Genomic DNA, 16686 nt, shown 5'->3' on the forward strand with positions numbered 1-16686 from the left:
TTTTTTTATACTTATTAGATTAGTAGGCGTAATTATATTATATATTAGATATAGATAGATAGCTAGGGGGCGGCATGGTGGCACAGTGGCACAGTGGTAGCGCTGCTGCCTCACAGCTAGGAGACTGGGGTTCACTTCCCAGGTCCTCCCTGTGTGGAGTTTGCATGTTCTCCACGTGTCTGTGTGGGTTTCCTCCAGGTGCTCCGGTTTCCTCCCACTGTCCAGAGACATGCAGATTAGGTGGATTGGTGATTCTAAATTGGCCCTAGTGTGTGCTTGGTGTGTTTGTGTGTGTCCTGTGGTGGGTTGGCACCCTGCGCAGGATTGGTTCCTGCGTTGTGCCCTGGCATTGGCTCCAGCAGACCCCTGTGTTCAGATTCAGCAGATAGATAAATAGATAGATGTGAAAGGCACATAGATAGATGAAATCCCCAGATTCTTTGCAATTTTATGGTTAGGAATGCTATTCCCAAATTGTTGCACTATTTGCCTGTGTAGTCTTCCTTAGAGTGGTGAACCCCTTCCCTATCTTTACTTCTCAGAGACACTACCTCTCTGTGATGCACTTTTCACGCCCGGTCATGTGACTGACCTGTGGCTAAGTCACCTCATTGGTTGTCACATTTTCCACCAGGTTTTTTTTTTTTTTCTTAAAGGCTACTGTCATCAAAATTAAAATTAGAAGATTTTTTTCCTAAAACAATTCAGAATTTCAACATTTGATAGGTTGTCCTTCTATTTTTTTATATTATATATTATATTAAATATGCGTATAAATGATTTGCAAATCACCACATTTTCAACAGTGTCCCATTTTTTTTTTAATGGGGTTGGAAATGGATTTAATGGTAGAGGAAGAGATAATTCTTCCCTAGCATCCCATTCAGGTTTGATACTCATAGAATGTCTATTGCCGACAATCAAATTAATATAAATGGTGGGAGTATATAACAATAAATCTTTTTGAAGTAGTTTTTAAATGATCCAGTTAATAAAGAAAATAACAATATGTTAAATGTTCATGAAATACAGAGGGCTGCATCGCATGCTGGACCCCTGATACAAGTTAACGAAATATGGCATGAACAAATTTCTAGGAAAAGTTTGTTCTTTCTTTCTATTTTTCTCAGACCCTTCTTTTCAGCTGCCTGTTCGTCTAACTGGTGGAAAAGACTCCTGCTCTGGAAAGGTCGAGGTGCACGTGTGGCAGCAGTGGAAACCTCTGTGTGAAAAGGGCATGACAAAGGACACTGCAGAGCAGATCTGCAAACAAGCACACTGCAGTGGAGTCCTGAAATTCAGCGAAAGCAAACAAGTGGACTCTTCGGCCGTTCACTGTCCCCTTCATAGTCGTGACCTCTTCCAGTGCCAGGGACTTCTCCAGGAAACAGAATGCACCACCGTCAATGTGACTTGTGAAGGTAAAGGGGTTGCAACACTCCCCAATTCAAACTCTGGTTAAATGAAGGGGGAACAAACAATGTCTGTTGTATTTTAAATTATTCGACCCAGAATCACCAAAATAATAATAACACCACTCAGAATATTCAATATGAATTGATCAAAATCACAACATGATCTTACTTTATCTTTAATCTTTAGGCATTTCAAACAATCAAGCACACTTTTCCTAGTTCCTAACACTTGTACTTGTATTTTAATCTGTCCTTTTTATTTTGAATTCCCAGTAACTTAATACCTCCCTTAAAAAAATAAACAACCTTAGCCTTCAACACGGCCAGTAGGGTTACCACAGGACCCACTAAATCCCAAAACTGTCTCAATCGGGCAAGTCCTTCCTTGTGATTTGGCAAAGGAGAATAAAAGGCACACCGGAGGCACATGTGAGCCTAAAAATAAATACCTCTCACCCATCTTCCAAAGGGAATTTCCAAGTTCCTAGTCAGAATTTTTGTGTCAGATTTCCAACTTGAAAACTCTGGGCTGCTCTGTCAAGTGAAAGTTTGTTCCGACATCAGATTATAATTCAAAATGGTGACGTATAATGCAAACTTTAGTGAAAGCTGTAGTATGATGCTGTTTATTAGCATTTCTGTTCCATTAAACCAGTCATACACATCCATACTGCTACAATATTTGAATATGCTTCTGGTGACACGGTGTCAGTAGCAGGTTTTGAACCCACAACCTAAGGTTTGGAGGCCAAAAACCTTAACCACTACACCACACTGCTAACATTTAGATTGGTAACAGGCTCCATACAGTAAATAACAATGAACAGGTGTTAACAGATTTGTGAAATAGCACTGGCTCTTGATTTTAAAGGGGCTCTTGTTGCATACTTTTAAGTAGCTCAGGCTAATTTCAGGTTTTCTTAATCTGTTAGTATCTTGCTAGGTAGTCTAACATACATTAAAGATTTCAGTTTGTTCCACGTCAAAGCACAAAGAATCAACTTCATAAGCAAAGATCTCTTCCCAGAAGAATGGTACTTTGACAGTCAATGGCTCTTTGAGGAACCACACATGCCAATAAAGAACCATATAGCGCCATTAAAGAACTATTTTTATTAAGAGTGTACTGTATGTGTGTCATTTTCTAGGGCGTCTAATCTGGTCTGTATGTCTCCCACTTGTTTGTGTTGTAATGCCAGATCTTGATGTCTGATGTTTGCCACCCATTTGTGTCCGCCGTCTGTCTGTGTCACTAGTTTTGCAACCTAATGTGATGTTGAATTATTTTTAGTATTTTAAAATGATTCATGCATCTTTGTGTTTAGTCACATTTTTAACCATATTACACATAGTCTCCTATTTTTTTTATAACATGTTTGTTATATTATTTTGCACAGGATCAAAACCAAGATTGGTTTATAGGCTGGCCAATGGTCCCAGTGAATGTGTCGGCAAAGTTATGGTTTACCACCAGAATAAATGGGAAAAGGTTTGCAATGACAGCAAGCTCTCTGCTAACGACATCTGCCGGAGTCTTAACTGTGGTGGAATCAAGGAAATTCAAAATGCTCCACCATCTAAACGTAAACAGCAAGGAATGTACTGCAGTATAAGTAATACGAACCTAGATGACTGCTTCCACTCTCTAACTACTAAAGATTGCTCCATGGACTGGATCATCTGCACTGGTAAGTGTTTGGGCCGCAGGTCAAAAACTAAGAGCACAACACCTCATTAATTTGAAGTGCACCACCTACTCAAACCTTGTCACTGAAGTAGGGAAAGTTAACGGTTCTACTTTATGCATGTCTGTTATTTCTAGATTTGGATTTATTGTGGCCAAAAGTTTGTGGACACCTGCCCAACACACATGTATCAGCTTGTTGGACATCTCATTTCAAAAGCATGGGAATTAATATAGAATTCCCCCAACCCCAAGCCCCCACATTTGCACCTCCAAATTTCTAGGAAGGTTTTTCACAACATTTTGGAATGTGTCTGTGGAAATGTGTGCCCATTCCACCCAAAAGAGCAATTGGGAAATAAGTTACTAATGTTGGACTAGAAGACCTGGCTCACAATCAGCTTTCTAATTCATCCCAAAAGATGTTCAGTAGGGTTGAGGTCAGTCCCTCCATGTGTTTAGCAACTTGGCTTTGTGCACAGCTGGAACAGAATGGGACCTTCACCGAACTGTTGCCACTAAAGTTGGAACTGAATAGAATGTCTTTGTTTGCTGTAGCAATAACAATACCCTTCAATGGACATCAAACCATGAAAAACATCCTCCGACCACAGGCCCTCCTCTTCCAAACTTTACAGTAGGTAGTATGTAGTTCAGAAGGTAGCATTCTCCAAGAATCCTCGAAACCTGGGTTTGTCCAGAATACATCTGGACAGTAAAGCATTATTCATCACTCCCTGTTTTCACTTCTCCAGAGTCCAATGACGATGGCCTTTATACTTCTCTGGCCGACTCTTGGCATTACGCATAGTGATCTTAGGCTTGTGTACTGCTGCGAGGCAATGGAAACTCCTTTCACGAAGCTCCTGATGCTCAGTTCTTGTACTGATGTTACTTCCTGAGGCAGTTCGGAACTGTGTTGTGACAGAAGCCACAGAGAATGGGCCATTGTGTCGTGCTATGTACTTCGCCTCTGTGAGTTTGTGTGCTCACCACTTCATGGCTGAGCTGTTGTTATTCTTCAGTGGTTCCACTTCACAATAATAGCTCTTACGGATGAGCAGAGCAGATCTAGCAGAGCAGAAATTTCACTTACTGACTTGTGGCAAAGGTGCCATGTCAAAATACACTGAGCTTTTTAGTACAACTCAATGTTTGTCAATGGAGATTGCACAGCTATGTCTGGATTGAATGCACCTGTTAAAAGAGGGTGCAACTGAAACACCTGAACTCAATCATTTCAAGGGGTGTCCACAAACCACATACCTCTGCCCACATAGTGTATAATATAAGAGTCATCTCTATCTATCTATCTATCTATCTATCTATCTATCTATCTATCTATCTATCTATCTATCTATCAATCATATAGCACCTTTTATAACTATCTATGTATCTATCTCGAATTAATGACTTTTTAAAAGAAACAAAAACTGTGTAAGTAGTGAATGTTTTGCTCTTGTAGGAAAAGTGAACAGGACTAATTATTTAATTGTTAACGTGAGTAGCAGGGACATTGGGCGGATTTATTAAGAAACATTTCTGCAGGTTTAGTATTTTTTTTTTTTGATGACTGCTTCCACTCTCTAACTACTAAACATTGCTCCATGGACTGGATCATCTGCAATGGTAAGTGTTTGGGCCGCAGGTCAAAAACTAAGAGCACAACACCTCATTAATTTGAAGTGCACCACCTACTCAAACCTTGTCACTGAAGTAGGGAAAGTTACCGGTTCTACTTTATGCATGTCTGTTATTTCTAGATTTGGATTTATTGTGGCCAAAAGTTTGTGGACACCTGCCCAACACACATGTATCAGCTTGTTGGACATCTCATTTCAAAAGCATGGGAATTAATATAGAATTCCCACAACCCCAAGCCCCCACATTTGCACCTCCAAATTTCTAGGAAGGTTTTTCACAACATTTTGGAATATGTCTGTGGAAATGTGTGCCCATTCCACCCAAAAGAGCATTTGGGAAATTAGTTACTAATGTTGGACTAGAAGACCTGGCTCACAATCAGCTTTCTAATTCATCCCAAAAGATGTTCAGTAGGGTTGAGGTCAGTCCCTCCATGTGTTTAACAACTTGGCTTTGTGCACAGCTGGAACAGAATGGGACCTTCACCGAACTGTTGCCACTAAAATTGGAACTGAATAGAATGTCTTTGTTTGCTGTAGCAATAACAATACCCTTCAATGGAAATCAAACCATGAAAAACATCCTCCGACCACAGACCCTCCTCTTCCAAACTTTACAGTAGGTAGTATGTAGTTCAGAAGGTAGCATTCTCCAAGAATCCTCCAAACCTAGGTTTGTCCAGAATACATCTGGACAGTAAAGCATTATTCATCACTCCCTGTTTTCACTTCTCCAGAGTCCAATGACGATGGCCTTTATACTTCTCTGGCCGACTCTTGGCATTACGCATAGTGATCTTAGGCTTGTGTACTGCTGTGAGGCAATGGAAACTCCTTTCACGAAGCTCCTGATGCTCAGTTCTTGTACTGATGTTACTTCCTGAGGCAGTTCGGAACTGTGTTGTGACAGAAGCCACAGAGAATGGGCCATTGTGTCGTGCTATGTACTTCGCCTCTGTGAGTTTGTGTGCTCACCACTTCATGGCTGAGCTGTTGTTATTCTTCAGTGGTTCCATTTCACAATAATAGCTCTTACGGATGAGCAGAGCAGATCTAGCAGAGCAGAAATTTCACTTACTGACTTGTGGCAAAGGTGCCATGTCAAAATACACTGAGCTTTTTAGTACAACTCAATGTTTGTCAATGGAGATTGCACAGCTATGTCTGGATTGAATGCACCTGTTAAAAGAGGGTGCAACTGAAACACCTGAACTCAATCATTTGAAGGGGTGTCCACAAACCACATACCTCTGCCCACATAGTGTATAATATAAGAGTCATCTCTATCTATCTATCTATCTATCTATCTATCTATCTATCTATCTATCTATCTATCTATCTATCTATCAATCATATAGCACCTTTTATAGCTATCTATGTATCTATCTCGAATTAATGACTTTTTAAAAGAAACAAAAACTGTGTAAGTAGTGAATGTTTTGCTCTTGTAGGCAAAGTGAACAGGACTAATTATTTAATTGTTAATGTGAGTAGCAGGGACATGGGTTATTAAGAAACATTTCTGCAGGTTTAGTATTTATTTTTTTTTGATCTGATTCGGAAATAAATTTCCCTTGCACTCATTTGTAGCTGTGCTATCATTTAGTCGAACCTCTCACTTCACATAAACTTATAAACTCTTTTCTCTCCCTCTTCTAAAACAGGATACAAGGAGCCCAACCACACAGGTCAGACGGTATGGAATGTGTTCAGTGGGATACTAGCTGTCATGCTTCTGGTTGTCCTTTTAGTGAAGTTTGGTCCATTGCTGTGGCAGAAGATATATAAAAAAGGTATCACCTCTGAGTTTATCACTGCATAAATTAACACTGATGGTGGCAGCAACTTTTTGTTCAGCTTTTAATTGAACTCCTTCCTTAATTAAGCAAGCCTTTGAAGTGTCAGTCCAAATATGACAAAACTGAGTCTACTCAGCCTTAATGGATATGTAGCAAACATAAATATAAAGTGAATCCAGAAAGTATTCAGACTTCTTCAAGTTCTGTGCACTTTATTGTGCTGCAGATTTAATCTTAAATGGATCAATTTGCCATTTTTGCCCAACAATCTACACCACGGATCTCAAACTCCAGTCCTGGAGAGACACAACACCTGCAGGTTTTCATTCTAACCCTTTTCTTAATTACTGACCTGTTTTTGCTGGCAATTGACTTCTTTTGAATTACATTTAATTGACTTGCTCTTGAAGACTCAATTCCTTAATTAGCAGCCAGAGAATAATAAGATACAAAATGTACCAAAACATGACCAGAAAACTGTGACCATCATACAATATCTGAAAATAAAAAAAGGTGGTGGTCTCAGGAATGTTGATTTGCTCAGGTCCACAAAACAATTTACCAGTGCTCTTAGAAAAGTAAAGAAAAAAACCAAAACAATTTTGAAAATGTCTGCTATTGCACAAGCCATGGAGTTAAACAACGGGTTTAATTAACAACAAGTCTCGGTGCCTAATTAAGCAAATGGTTTGGACTGAAATTGTTTGGAGTTTGAGGCCCTGACTTAGTTGGTCTTCTGTTGGCTCACTCACTTCACATTTCATTTCTGTTTAAGGAAAGTAATGAAGCAATTCAGAGGAATGATGAAGAAATTCCGGGGAACAAATCTTAAATAAACAAGCCAATTCAAATTAATTAAAAAGAAGTTAATTAGCAGCAAAAACAGGTCACCACTTAAGAAAAAGGGTTAGAATGAAACCCTGCAGCCACTGCGGCCCTCCAGGACTGGAGTTTGAGATCCCTGATCTACACTCACAAAACCCATAATGACAAAATGAAAACATGCTGTCAGAAAGATTTGCAACTTTATTAATAATCAAAAACTGAAATCTCTCAATCATATACATATTCAAAGCCTTAATTGACTTCTTTGTAGGAGCTGCTCTGTCAGCAATTACAGTTTCTAGTCTTTCAGGGTAAGCTTTACCAGCTTTGCACACCTGGATTTGGGCATTTAAATCCCATTCTTCCTGGCAGATCCTTTCAAGTTTGGTTAATTCTGACCGGTCTCACTGTCCCTGCTGCTAAAAAGCAAAGTACACAACAAAGTGGTAAATTAATAGAAAAACAGCAAACGAGAGTTAAGCATTTAAAGTGATGGGGAAAACACCAACATTTCTAAGTTACTTATTAAATCTAATCTGACATTTCTGCATTTTTTGAATCTAAAATATGAGAACAAGAAGAAAAAAGACCTGCGAGTTAATCAACAAAATCAAGCTGAGGTAAAATGGCTTAACCGATTTCAACAAAAACCCACAGCCACAGCACTGAATCTGAAAACTTTTGCTTCAGAGTAACCTCCATTTAAAGAGGAAGGGAAATAACTCCAAATAAGAGCTGTCTGCTTTGTTCAAACAACTTTCTTGTGTTTTTCATTCTTTTTCTCCTTCATGAACATCTCGACAGTTTATACTATCTTGTAGAGCAGATACGGAGAGCTCCTCACTTAGTAACACTGTCCACCACTAGCTTTGCCTTCTGACTCTGGCCTACATCGAAGGGAGTTTTCTATTAACTTTGTATGAGGCTTCAGATTTTAATGGCTGTGTGCTGTTCTACAAACTTCATAGAGACTTGTTCTTTACAAGATGGAATTTCTTGACCAATTTGGTTAATCTCATTTCCTCATCAGTGACAAACATTTGGCTCAAAAAGGAACAAAGAATACACTCACACATGTACAGTATTTTCACAATTTCAATTTTGAGGGGAAGCTGGAAGACATAAACACTTTAGATTCATAAGTTCTTATAGTTAGTATTGTCACAGGGTACAACAACAACTACAATATTTATTTCTATAGCACGTTTTCATATCATCATGTGATGTAGCTCAATGTGTTTTACAGAATGAAAGAGAAAAAGAGATAAAATATAAGAATAAAATTAGGCAATACTAATTAACATAGAATAAAAGTAAGGTCCGATGGCGAAGAGGGCAGAAAAAAAAAAAAAACTATAGACGGCTGGAGAAAAAAAAAATCTGCAGGGGTTCTGAGGCCACAAGACCACCTAGGCATTCTACCTAACAATAAATGACCTCAGTCAGTCCTCCTGGTTTTCAGGCTTCACATGGAAGAACTTCATGATGATGGTCATGTGGACCTCTGGCCTTCAATTCATCAATGTAGGGACAGCACGGTGCCCTGATCAGGTGGTGGGGGCGCATATGACCACCAGAGAAAACCAGAAGAAGAACTGCAGAGAAAGTAGTAGTTAGTACTGATTTTGGAGCCACCATGAATAATGATAATTCAGTGCATATACAGAATATCAGGGTTAAACTAAAATTAAGCTATGAGAAAGCCATGTTAAAGTAATGTGTTTTCAGCAGTGTTTTAAAGTGATCCACCATATCAGCCTGGCGAATTTCTATCGGTCAGCTATTCCAGATGTCAGGTGCATAACAGCAGAAGGCCGCCTCACCACTTCTTTTAAGATTAGCTCTTGGAATTCTAAGCAGACACTTATTTGAAGATCTAATTTTACAATTTGGAGTGTAAAGTGTAAGACATTCCGAAATATAAGATGGAACACATTATTTAAGGCTTTGTAAACCATAAGCAGTATTTTAAAGTCAATTCTAAATGGCACAGGTAACCAGTGTAGTAACATCAAGACTGGTGTGATGGGCTCAGATTTTCTTTTCCTAGTTAAGATTCTGGCAGCTCCATTCTGCACTCGTTCCAATTGATTTATGTCTTTTTGGGTGGTCCTAAGAGGAGTGCATTACAGTAATCAAGTCAACTAAAAACAAAGCATGAACTAATTTCTTAGTATCTTGTAAAGTTATAAAAGGTCTAACTTTTGTTAAAATGCTGTCCTAGTAATCTGATTACTATGTGATTTAAAATTCAAGTCAGAGTCAATCGTTACCCCTAAATTCTTTACCTCTTTCTTGACTTTTAAGCCTAATGGATCAAGTTTATTTTTAATATCCTCATTATATCCATTTTTGCCAATCACTAAAATTTCTATTTTCTCCTTATTTAGTTTGAAAAAATTACTACTCATCCATTCAGAAGCACAAGTAAGACATTGTGTCTGAATCAAGAGAGTCGGGGTCATCAGGTGCTATTGATAAATACAGTTGTGTGTCATCAGCATAGCTGTGGTAGCTTACGTTATGCCTTTAGATAATCTGACCTAATGGAAGCATGAAGATCGAAAAAAGCAGCGGACCCAAGATAGATCCTTGTAGAGCACCATATAGAATATCATGTGTCTTTGAAGTATAATTACCACAACTAACAAAGAATTTGTTAGGGTACAGTGACATTCTTACCTGCAATCAACATGCAGTATGACTCTACTCTGGTGCTATGAATAATTTCCCCTTGGGCACAAATAAAATTCAATCTATCATGACTATAAGGGGCACCACTGAGCCCCAAACCACAGGCACAGTAAAACCCAACACAGTTCCAGGTTTAAATAAAGGATTTTAATTGACAGAAAACACCTTCTTCATCAGAACACCAGCAAAACCCATCAAATCACAAATGTTGCCCGCTGCCTCCCCACTCTGATTTATTTAAGTGAGGCAGTGGGCTTTGTTTTAAATATGACCAGGGAACAGACACATTTTGTGGGTGTCAAAATGATGAACGAAGGGCTGAATATGATGCACCAGCTCATCAAAACACAAGTAAAACATTCAAACACATCTGAAATGTATCTGCTAATCAGGTAGGTCCCCCAATCATGAGAATATTATACTCACCCTTCATTAACCGCTTTCAGTCAATAGGCTCAACACTCCACCTTCTCCATTTCTACCTCTTAAAGTCAGTAATTGCGGGCACAACTTTTCTTCCATCAGTAAAGTCTCACATCCTCTGCTGTGACATTATTAGCTACGGGGCACTGACCAAACACTGTCAGTTATTGACAAGGAGAATATCAGCATGCCGATCGAACAGGCCGTAACAAATCTAAATGTCTTTCGGTCATTCACCGCGCACATGCCTGATGCACACAGTAAGTACTCTTCTCTGCTCACTTGTGTTGTTTTCTGGAGCTGCCTAATGCATATAATACGTACCACAATCATAAAATCTGTTTTCTGTTGGTGTCTCTCATTCACATCATCACAAAGAAGGGCAGTATATTTTTTAAAATATGAAATGTTGTATATTTTCTGCGCAAAGACATGGCAAAACACACTGTCATGCCCATTACTGACTTTTCTCCATACTGATAGTATGGAAAACTACACTACATGTTAAGCCACTGCCACCAAGCCTCCTTATTCTAGTTGTGAATTTGCATAATGTTGTTTGTCGCTAGAGATCTTTATTGAAATACTAAATGGCAGGCAGACACATGCAGAATTATTGCAGGGAAACGCTTCCAGACAGGAACTAAACATCGTTGGTCTTGCTGTAAATGGTGCAAATTTCCCTGAAGCATAAAACACATTATTTTCACAAATTTTTATATAAAAGTGTTTCATTTTGCGAAATACTATTGGTCATCACTGCTACATACAACTCCAAAGAGCACCACAAAAGAAATTGTCAACAGCTATGTCTATCCCCTGTGATACCGAGTGGCCTTCCTGACTTAGATGAATTGTTTTATGTTCTTGGTGTCAAACTGTTAAAATGTGCCGAAATGTAAAAGAACTGAAATACTTACACAGCTCTCAAATCTTTTATCCCCTCACAGTGTTCAGAAAAAAGGAAAGGCAGTGGATTGGACCCACGCAGAGTCAAAGCGGTAAGAGCTTCCCTGATCCATGACATTTGAAACACAAAGAAATAATCCTAGCCATTTTACATTAAATTATGTTATGCTATGAAAATCTAGAAATCGAAATTAGATGAACTGGAAGAAATCCAGGGAGGAAGAGTATTGGGTCTTAATTTTATGAGCCTTCAGTTTTAAGGGATGGATTTTGATAAAGTGATAGAACAATCTAGACGATGAACAGGTCATTCAGCCCATCAAAGCTCGCCAGACCCATCCACTTAATTCTTCTTATATAATATCAACTTGGGTTTTGAAGGCTCCTAAAGTCCTGCTGTCTACCACACTACTTAGTAGATTATTCCACGTGTCTGTGGTTCTCTATATAAAGAGCAACTTAATAATGACTTTGCAACATTTTTCCTCCAAAATAACATCAAATCGAGTTTTGCAGGTCCCCAAAGTCCTCCTTTCTACTACACTACTTGGTCACTTATTTTTCATACATCCTTGGTTTTCTGTGTAAAGAAAAACTACCTAATGTTTGTGCAAAATTTCCCCTTCACAAGTTTCCAACTGTTTCCCCGTGTTCTTGATGAACCCATTTTAAAATAACAGTCTCGATCCACTGGAGTAATTCCATTCATAATTTTAAACACATTAATCAGGTCTCCTCTTAATCTTTTTTAGCTTAAACAGTATATGCTCAGCTCTTTTTTATCTTTCTTCATAACTCAACCCCTGTAGCCGTGGAATCAGCATAATTGCTCTTCTCTGGACCTTCTCTAGTGCTGCTATATCCCTTTTGTAGCCTGGAGACCAAAACTGTACCCAGGACTCCACATGAGTCCTCACCAGTGTGTTATAATGACGGGTGAGGCCTGTGTCTTTCATTTGTCTAATCCAGTGTTCTAAGATTTTGTAAATCTGTCTTTTGCAGTGTCTTTTCACCGCAATCAACATGCTCTGCAGCCAAGTCCCAGACTGGCGGACAGCAACAGTGACAATGACTACACATCCACACCATCGAAACGACAGTCTGGAACCTATCCAGGTGAGTATGTAGGTGGGCTGTTGTTGTTCAAACCCTTATTTACTGTTCAGCATTTTTTTATTTTGGTGAGTATCTGTGACGATGGCCAGTCACTGTTGCTGAATAAGACACTTGATATGATGAATAGGAAAATCGGGTGATAACATGGCTGACCCTGCTCTCTGACCTCCAAATGTGAAAACAGATTTTCCATTCGGGGGATTAAGAAAGTATAGCAAATCAAAATCAAGAAATCTGCTTGCCCATTGTGTACCATTCATATTCCCGTTATACAATAAATCAGTTCCTTTTCAAGTCCTTACTTATTTAACAAATTTTAACAAATTACTGTATTTTGACTAATATTAATAGCTAGACATGGAACATATTTCAGTTCCTTTTCTCCTTCTATAGGCTAGTATTGATAGTGATTTTATGCTAGCATTGGTCATTTTGTATTAACAGATATTCCCCAATTGCTATTTATTGAGTGTTACTCTATTGGGTATACTTTCCAAAATGTTATGTTAAAAGAAAAATGAACAACAATCACCCACAGACCCTCCACCACGATAACAGATTTGCCATTTTAACATCACTTGAATTGCAGACTGCTGTGTATGAAAGTATTGAGCCACCACAAGCCTCCTCATGCTCCATTTTGAACTCCATTGTAAAGTGCTGTTTAAAAGCACAGATTCAATTTCGTCAACTAACACATAGAGTTGCATTCTATTATCGCTATTACTTTTGAATAGATAGATAGATAGATAGATAGATAGATAGATAGATAAAAGGCACTGTACAAATTATTAGATAGATAGATAGATAGATAGATAGATAGATAGATAGATAGATAGATAGATAGATAGATAGATAGATAGATAGAGAAATATAGGGTTAGGGTTAACAAAGAGAATACGACTCTTTGTTACGGAACTGTTTCATAAACAAAAACTGCAATAACTGACTCTTGGATGAAATAAATAAAAAATGTTCAAATTTTCAAACCAGTTAGCTTAGTCGGCAAACACACCTGAGTGTTACGCCATGCATACATTGTCAAACTAATCTGACAGTGCAAAGAGCCCTGAGGCAGGAGACATAACGGCCACATTTTATTCTTATACACAATAAACAATGCAGACGGCCCTCCTCCAATTTTACCGACTCCATGTTTACAAGCCTTTGGATGGTTGTGTCTGTTTTATTTGAAAGTATTAAGATTTATCTTTTATTAAGAATTATTTTTGTTAACAAAAGGCCTGTAAGTTGCTGTTTCCTGTGTTTGAAATGGCATGTGGATGTTGTAACTGTCATGTACTTTACTTGACTAAATGCTAAATTCACATTTACTGTTATTAATTTATTCCTTATTAAAATACTGGAACTACATATGCTTTTCATCTAATGTTTTTATATTTTCATGAGTTTAAAAAGAAAACTAAGTAGTGAGGTAACTTTTCCAGGAAGTACCAAGTAAAGCAGTCCTGTTAAAAGTTTGTTACAGAGAAGTAATTCGTTATTTATAGAGTTTTGACTTTATTTGAGGAACTCTGGCAGTCTGTGGTCTCTGTTGGGTTTCTCTTGAGGCAACTTTTTCTGTAACTCACAGAAGGCCCTGTGTGTAAACATGAACAGCTCATTCAGATGTCCTCTCATTTTGCAGCTCTGGAGCGGGCTTTGGTCAATCTGAACACTGGGGCTTCCTCTGCTCGGAACAGTGGGTACGACTACGAGCCACGGGCATGTTGATTCAGGTGAGGCGATCTCATGGAGGATGTTGCTTATTGATAAAAGCATATGTAAGTTAGAGGATACCTAACCTGCCAAAACTGTTAAGATGTTTACTACCAGTAGTATGATGAAATGAGACATGAATTATTTCCTTTCCAGTCCCTTCTACTTCAATACAGGGTAGCAGAGGGGTTGCAGCACGAAGGGTGTGCCAGTCTATCACAAGGCAACCTTTATAAATGAATAGAGTATGTATTATTGCCAGAGGAGTGGAACTCTCTAAGTTTGTTAGTGGGTTGGTCTACTCTCACACCCAAAACTTCTCTACGTCATGTCCCGAGTCTTTTTCATTTCTTTTAAGAAAGTAATGAAGCAATTCAAAGAAACGATGAAGAAATTCCAGGGAACAAATCTTAACAAACAATTTAATTAAAATAATTTCAAAAGAAGTTAATTAGTAGCAAAAACAGGTCACTCATTAAGAAAAGGGTTAGAATGAAAACCTGCGGCCACTGCGGCCCTCCAGGAGGAGTTTGAAAACCCTCAAGTAGAGGGTATGTCAAACTGAATTACTTGGCCATTACCTTCTCTTTTCTCTTTTTCAGTTACTGACTGCCAGAAGGGCTCAAAAAAGATGAAATAGAAAGGTCCATCATAGAAGCTGACTACAATTATGTCGGAGGATAACAAGACCAGTTTATCTGTACAGAAAAATCAGAGTTTGGATTGCCAATCAAGTCAGCAGTTGTGGAATATGAGTCGTCTCTTATCTACTGGGGAAAGTCCATCCAGTGTTGAGAAGAAGATCAGTCAGGAACCAGGACCTATTCCAAATGGACTTTCTGCTCAACACGATATGGCGTGCCTGACTTCATACTGTAAATTGTTTTTACTTTTGAACTGAATTAGCATTTATTAAGGATAAACACACATAAAACTGCCATATGAATGAAAGAAACAATTATCTGGCTTCCAGATTTCCATTGTGCCTGACTCTGGTCCTCGTGGTGCCACATAGTTCTGGGTGCCACTTTCTCCAATGAATGCCAGTCACGTGAAGTACAAAGAATGTGGAATAGCAGATAAAATGTTGTGCCAAGAAATCTGCACAGCTGGGCGTCTAAGGAACAGAAACCCCAAGCCACCAAAATAAATAAATGATATATATATATATATAGCTTTAATTTAAAATAATGCTACAAAAATGTACAGAGTATCCCTGAAAGGCATGGGACTTCAAAAATGAATGAATAAACACAGCAGTCCTGCAGATTAATGTAAGCTTATTACAAAAGAACACTGAATGTGAATGTGTGAAGGACCAATAAATAAACCTCAGCTAGAGACAATTTCTCTATTTTTTTTTTTGAGAAAGAATCAGATCATTGTTGTAATTTATTAAAAATGAAATAAAATAGAACAATAAAAGGTTATCAAATAATGAAACAGATTGAAAAACCAGCACATGGCATGAAAATATTTCACTCCCTAGCACTGGACTAAAAAAAATAAGGAAGAATTACGACTTTTATGGCAGAGCCCTGAAGGGATTGCTTCACTTCTATGAACTGATGTGATCAATGGTAAGGGCCTGCTTTCAGAAACCAACCTCTAGTGAGCACACAATTAACAAAATGATACTGAAAGAATGAATGTGAATAAAGCATGATAGGTTGCACTCAAGAGTGGGAATAAAACAACACAAACAAAAGGAAATAGCAAATTAAATTATATGAACCCAGAAAGCCCAATACTCTACAATTATTAAGAAACCAGTAATGGCGCACTACACGATAATGTGCAGTGAATCCACTTGACTTGAGCATTCACAGTTTTCATTCTCTTTCTCTGTACATTTATCATTCGTTTGCTCAGAGGTTGATGCGCTTGTTGCTTCCTGAGCAGCTCTTCTTTTCTTCACCCTAGCAGATCGCTTCTTCTCTTTCGTCTGCATCTTTTCATGTTAAAACTGATTAGGTCAGTGTTTGTGTTGCAATTAATTAGCATGTGTTCTTTCATTTTTCACTTAAGCTGGCACTTAAGTCTTCAATCTGCCTCAACAATGACTTAAAATATGAAGAGGTAGGGGAAGTGATGGCGAAGGCGCCCATACACATGTGCCGCATTGCCGCCCTACTGGCCACTGCAGAGATTTGATTCTACAATAAAATAATATAAAATAAAAATAAAAAGAGGAATAACCTTGGAGGTCAATCATCACCCCGAAAGCGGATAGTAGACGTCACGTAGTATATATATGTGTACTAAACTTCAGGTCAATTGGTCAAACGGTTTGCGAGCTACAGGTGATTTAAAATCCTGGACAGACAAACGGTAGCATATTATATATAAAGAAAGTGGTAAACTCTTCATGTTTCTAAACCTTAAAAATGGTTGTTGTAACACATGTATCGTGGTAATGCGCTTCTCTTGCCACGCAGCTGTACTCAAGTCTAAGATCA

The 16686-nt window shown here is 38.4% G+C and overlaps 1 protein-coding gene across 3 annotated transcripts in view; it reads left to right on the top strand.

Annotated features, from left to right (window-relative positions):
• The window catches only part of LOC120538085 (scavenger receptor cysteine-rich type 1 protein M160-like), a 57994-nt gene extending 42421 nt beyond the window's left edge, over positions 1-15573 (top strand). For 2 of the 3 annotated variants that reach the window (XM_039767511.1, XM_039767510.1), the window contains 7 exons: positions 1131-1421; positions 2813-3103; positions 6407-6535; positions 11434-11484; positions 12395-12508; positions 14157-14244; positions 14822-15573. In XM_039767511.1, the coding sequence (XP_039623445.1) occupies positions 1131-1421; positions 2813-3103; positions 6407-6535; positions 11434-11484; positions 12395-12508; positions 14157-14242 (962 nt within the window). In that variant the 3' untranslated portion in view covers positions 14243-14244; positions 14822-15573. Of the gene's footprint in view, positions 1-1130; positions 1422-2812; positions 3104-6406; positions 6536-11433; positions 11485-12394; positions 12509-14156; positions 14246-14821 lie in introns of all 3 variants that reach the window. The other variant, XM_039767509.1, reaches the window with a different exon arrangement.
• The last annotated feature ends 1113 nt before the right edge of the window (positions 15574-16686 follow it).

This window comes from Polypterus senegalus, chromosome 10, assembly GCF_016835505.1.
Source record: "Polypterus senegalus isolate Bchr_013 chromosome 10, ASM1683550v1, whole genome shotgun sequence".
NCBI lineage: Eukaryota > Metazoa > Chordata > Cladistia > Polypteriformes > Polypteridae > Polypterus > Polypterus senegalus.